This window comes from Electrona antarctica (assembly GCF_951216825.1).
Source record: "Electrona antarctica genome assembly, chromosome: 15".
Taxonomy (NCBI): domain Eukaryota; kingdom Metazoa; phylum Chordata; class Actinopteri; order Myctophiformes; family Myctophidae; genus Electrona; species Electrona antarctica.
The window spans coordinates 3,548,020-3,554,000 of record NC_136796.1 but is presented as its reverse complement, the minus strand read 5'-3'; the positions used below and the strand labels follow the sequence as shown (position 1 = coordinate 3,554,000).

Genomic DNA, 5,981 nt, shown 5'->3' with positions numbered 1-5,981 from the left:
CTAGACCCTTCAAAAATGATTTCAAAAAACCGTTTAGGTGTTCTAGGTGCAGGTCGAGAGGCATGTTTTTACCTTTCCCCCCCCTACCATTCCAGAATCTGTTCCAGGTCAAAGAGTGAGCCATTCGAGGGGATAGTGTGGCTTGGAGCTGCACAGTCAAAAGAAATGTACTGTACGCATACTGTGTGTGACCATACGCCCTGTAGAACTTAAGTGCCAGTATGTACAATCTCATTAGCCTTTCACCGTCACCCTCTTTCACTGCATCCAACATGTCTAGCAGGAAAAACCCAAAGCTCATTCTTGCTTCTGTGTGCTCCTTTTTGTGGTCCCGTTCCGGAGGCGTCATATCCATGTCATGAACGTCCTTCTCATGCCTTGATCGCTCTGACCTGCTTGTGAATGTTCTTTGACACACAAGGTCTTGCATGCGGCACAGAAAATCGGAAGTTCTGAAAGAATCTGGGTCATCATCCAAGTGGAGGTAACAGTCGACACAGCCTGCTACCATGTCAGCCAGCCACTTCCGCTGCTGATCCCTAGTTCCAGCGAGAACTGCAGGTGGAATGAAATCGTCTGGGATTTCTGTCAAAACATTAAAAGGAATTCTTGGTTGACAAAAACAACAGTACAACAATAATCACAACAGTTCTTATACATTTTGAAGTATATTCAATATACTAAGTTGCATTAATTTGACTACTGAGACATTATGTTAGATATAATGTTATTAGATATAAGTTACCTTTTACATCTGTCAAGCCAAAGTGTTCCATCGCAGCTGCCAGGAACAGTGCAGTTGTGTCTTTGACAACAAACTGTTTGTAGGCATTGTATGCCTTCTTTGGTCCCTGTTTAGCATTGCTGCATCTGTCAATCAGAAATCTGGATTTTAATTTCAATTCAAAATATTTTTCATTCAGTCTCTACTTCTCTCGCTCACCCCTCTCTCACACTCACACACACACACACACACACACACATACATATTTATTTGAGTCTCTCGGTCTCCCTCACTCAACTCACGGTCTCTCACACTCAAACATACATAGTTGTATGTGTCACTGTCTCCCTCACTCTACGCACCCTCTCTCTCACAGATACACACACAGTGTATTTAGAAATGTAATAACACAGGGGCAGTTGTTTTACATTGTGCAGACTTAAAATACTGTACATTTACATGAAGGGCAGTGTGCATTGACTGCCCACTTTTGCTTTATGCAAGTGTATTCCAGAGACACACAGGGTTCCTTTTTTTCTCTCTCATGACTAACCTCATGTTAATTTTTGTTCATTCTAATTTACAACATTTTTGAAAAACTGTGGCATATAGGGACATAACCCCTCACTATAAAACAAATATCTTATGTGTGTCCTCAACGTCTTCTGCAGAACGTTAACAACTGCCCACATTGTGCTATCCATACCTCCTCCCCTGGCAAGACTATGCCAATTTCATGTTGTCAGGACTGCATTTCACGTCCCAGTGTGCAGTACTACAATTCATTCAATATCCAGACATGTTCATGTTCAGTTTGCAGGTGACAAATCACTGTGAAAAAAAATTTACAGAATATCTGACATCACATAAAGTACATACAACACTTTTCCGATGACGATATTGGTTGGGGGGGGGGGAACTGAAAATGTCCTAAGTAATGCGGCTAAATAAATTGCAACTTACTTTAACATGTTCATGTTAGCAACAAGAGTCCCATGATCTTTGGTCGACGCATCCTTGAAGAACACCTTATGATAGATCTAAATTTACATAAAATAAAGTTAGAAATTCAAGTTTATTTTACTATGGTATGTCCAAAGTAATGACTGTTGTACTGTATGTCTATGTCTTGTGGTTCAGGTTCTACTTTTTAAAGTGTGGACAGTATCATTTGAATTAACTATCACATGATGTCGTTTTGCACAAGAGTTGGATAATTAATTACAAAAAAAAGTGGTACCATGTAACATAGTCGATTTAAAATTACATATCCACTATTTAATGACACTCACTTCAAATAGATTTCTGATGGCATGCCAGTCTTCAAACTTGAAGTGCATGCCCTCCAGTCTTTGCTCTGGGGTGTTTCCCTGTACCATGGACCACTGGATAGTCCGGGAGTTTGCCTCTGTCAGCCGGTCACCGCCAAAGAACACTGGGAACACCCCTCTGAGTCCTGCTCGCTTTGGCACATACCTTAGAATACACAGAAAGGAAGGCTCAAAACTAAATCAAGAATCTGTCCCCGCTTGGCAATAAGTGCAATAAGTGACAGTGGAGATACTTACTTGTTCTGAAGTTGGAACAGCACTTCAGTCAATTCCGTGGTTAAATTTTCATTTTTGAATATGAGACCCAGGGGATACTGTGAACAAAGACAGACATTCATATATAAACGTGCTAGACTTGCTAGTGGATTACACATTATATGAAGGCATGTTACATTTTGTTTTGCCTGGAATGGCCAGACAAATAGACGAACCCAATTATTTATATCACTAGCAGATTTGTCAGCTTTCCAGGCCACATGTAGGTCACAGTACTTACATCAGTGGAGCGCTGTGCCATTTCATCTGAGTACTGGTGTGGTATGTGATGCACTACAAGCTTTTCAAGGGGTTTGAAAGCATCCAGGTGACATGTGAGCATTCGACTGCCAAGGACAATGAACTCCTTCCGCATGTGTTCTTGCGTTAGGACAGATGGAAGAGAGTTACCAACGTCGTAGTGAAGGAGGTCTTGGATTGGTCTACGATTGCTGAGCTGGAATATGGGAATTCTGTCGCGTACAGCCATATGGTGAATCCAGTGAAAAGACTGGTTGCTGCTTTTTTGGGACTGATGGTGTGTTCTGCAAAAAAAATCTAAGTTGTCAAAAATAATGGAATATGTGTGTGGGGCCGGTATGACAGTTGCCATGAATTCATTGTTATTGAGGTCACTGAATGGTAACACAGCTTCGCCATCTTCGTGTGTGCCGCTTGTCTCTTCCCCACCCTCCACCGAGGCTTCCCCTGTTGGATAAATGCAACAACCATTTAGATACATGTTTAGTTTACACACACACACACACACACACACACACACACACACACACACACACACACACACACACACACAAAGACACAACCAGAAGTGAAAACTGGAAACTCACCTAACACGTTGAGCTCTTCCATGCTTCGATAGAGGCTGTCCAGCTCCTGCTCAAACTCTGGCTCCTCTTCCTCTATGGTTCGATGGGTGGCTTCTGGCTCAGGGTCCACTACTGGCTCAGGGACAACTACTGGCTCAGGGTCCTCTTCTTCTCCAGACTTCTTCAGGTATTCTTCGATTAGCAACTTTAAGACCTGAACATCCTCACCACAAAGGTTAGCCAACTCTTGCTGCTTCCGTACAGCATTATCGTGGGTGGTTGTGACGCCCATTTTGCTCAGCCTTTGAAAAACGGCCTTCTTTGCCCCCCCATGCTGTAATATGCTGTTCAAAAAATATGCAAACGCTGACAGTCGGGGCTCTCTTCCTCTCAATGCCGTAGCGGCTGAAGCACAGGTGGCAGGCACAGAATTTCTTGTGATGGTGGCAAATATGGATATCATGAATGGCGCTAGACGTTTCAGATCTGACTCTAAATGTTCAAAAGAAAAAGACTGCAGATCCTCTGCTGATGACCTATACAGCATGCAATCACTGTCATGCTTACAGAGGGTTTTACATTCACTTTCAATGATATCTAGAACCTTAATCTTGACCTCTTCTGCTAGATCCTTGTGATTCAGAATTTTTTTAGCAGCCGTCTTCCATTGTTGATTGGTGATGTTGGTTACAATCCCAGCCTCTTCTGGCTGGCTAAACTTGGCAACCGTTTTAGAAGGGTATGTGGTGATTACCTGAAAAAGGAAGGAAATATTCCATCAAACATAATCCCAGTATCACTAATTTCCACCACCATGCCAGGCAAGCTAAGATAAAAAGGTCCTGACCCAAAATAAAAATGGTAGGCTTTTTATGATTCTTAGGGTCATCCAAATAACACATTAAAAATTGAGTATTATATAAATTGTGGATCATGTTAAATTCAGGGGCTAAAAGTTGGAGTACCATTAGAAACCTATAGGCCTAAGGCAAAATAAATCTAACTTTAATGATGCTTTAAGAAGCATGTAATGTGTCAAACTAGGGGTTATTCATGATTCTCAATCCATTCTAAGTATTAGTTTAGCAGGATTTTTAATGGCAATCCAACTTTCAACCCCTGGATTTACCATGACCCTGAAGGATCATGAAAAACCTTGAACGATTACTTTTGCAAGTTACTGCCCAACCCCCATCTCTGCTAAACATGAAAGCCACATTCCACACTACTATGTGGGGGGTTGGGGCACTGTATTAGCCTCGCATAGCCATACTAATATGGGGCAGGACTGACTACAAGATGCTATTACGGATGATTTATTGACATTTATATTCAGTTTGTAGAATGGGTACAGACAGTTCAAACGAAAGTACTGGTCAACACAAAAACGGTTACTGTGAGGATATAACCAGAACAATAACTAAGAGTTTTTTACATCAGGGTCCTCCATTTTCAATTCATCAGGACATTTAAGGTCGATAAACGGGAAATCGTCACATACAGTTTAACTTGTTTACAGGGGCATATCCTAATAAACACTCACGTTTAGGGAGTAGAACTTTAATTGTTTAAAGACTGTAATAAAACCTTACCTCAACAATACTTCGCCGTGCGGAGGTTGATGTGGTCTGACCAGGACTCGGAGGAATTAGACATCTTTTTTTCTCCCTCCTGGGCGTTTTGGATGGTGTCAATTGGTCTCGGGACCGTTTCTCAGAAGTTGTAGAACCGTGACTTGACGTTGACGGTGGGCTAGATGGTGTCGGCGACGGAGAGGCGACAGATACTGCTGGATCAGAACCACGGCTCGATGTTGTAGCCGACGCTGCTGCTAGAGATCCCCTTTCGTTCTCTTCCCATTTTCGGAATAAATGTACCGACTGTTCGTGTCTCCTTACTGCGTTATCGCACTTAATGCAGGACCGAAATGATTTGTCCCGAGAATTAATCAAAGTCAAGCCTAAACCCTGAAGTTTCTCGAAAATATTCTTGTCCTTTGATGCAAGTGCCATTTGCTGAAAGATTAATTTAGAGTGTCCAATTCTTCCACTAGTTCCACTACTTCTTAAAGAAGCATTGCAAAAACGACAATTATCATTAACATCCATATTTTTGTCTCTCTCTGTACTAGTCTGCGACCAAATGCTGTTGTGTTCTGTACTAGTCTGCGACCAAATGCTGTTGTGTTTACATTTCACACAGTGTCGCGCCGGCGCTTGTGTGACGTAGCGGGCTGCCCTGCCTGGGCTGCTCTGGTTGGCTGTAGGCCTAACCAATAGAGACCGTTTGAATCATTTTTGTAACCGCCCCTTGGAAATAATCCTGAAAGTGACGAGGTCGAGACTAATGTCCCACGCAGCCCAGCGCAGTGGTATATTAGTATCGCAACGCGAGGCTAGGACAAACTGACATGGAGCTCCTCATCAACTGCTCTCAGTCTCTCTCTGCGTTTGTTTTTTATGCAAGTCAGGCTTGAAAAGCTAAGCTCACACAGGTAGGTTGTGGAAAGGGAAGCAGCACTCCCATTGCGCTGTCTGTGATGGCTGGATATTCTTTGCCAACAGCCAACCAAAACCTGTCTTTGCTTAGCTCCTTGAATTTCTTTTTCCATTCATAGTCCCCCTGTATGTCCAATAACTGCTCTCGCTCCAGCATTGGGCTGTTCACGTTTGGCGCGTTCAATGGGTCACGGACCCAGTCAAAGTCTTCGGCGGAAATTGGGGGGAAATAATTTGCAAATCTGTCCTCGAGAGTTTCCAGATGCTCAGAAATGACCCGACACAAGACACGATTGGTTTTGTATCCAGCGTTGCTGCAAGGAAACATGTCCAGCTTGCCCTTGCC

The 5,981-nt window shown here is 42.9% G+C and overlaps 1 protein-coding gene across 1 annotated transcript; it reads right to left on the bottom strand.

The window, feature by feature from the left end:
• Nucleotides 1–455: 455 nt before the first annotated feature.
• On the bottom strand, nucleotides 456–3,552 carry LOC306938815 (uncharacterized protein). Its single transcript, XM_079523133.1, has 8 exons — nucleotides 3,159–3,552; nucleotides 2,552–3,018; nucleotides 2,293–2,369; nucleotides 2,017–2,200; nucleotides 1,688–1,764; nucleotides 1,431–1,555; nucleotides 746–870; nucleotides 456–585 (listed from the first exon to the last, which is right to left on the bottom strand). Exons 1-6 carry the CDS (start codon nucleotides 3,427–3,429, stop codon nucleotides 1,534–1,536), a joined length of 1,098 nt encoding a protein of 365 aa, XP_079379259.1. The 5' UTR covers nucleotides 3,430–3,552; the 3' UTR covers nucleotides 456–585; nucleotides 746–870; nucleotides 1,431–1,533.
• Between the last annotated feature and the right edge of the window lie 2,429 nt (nucleotides 3,553–5,981).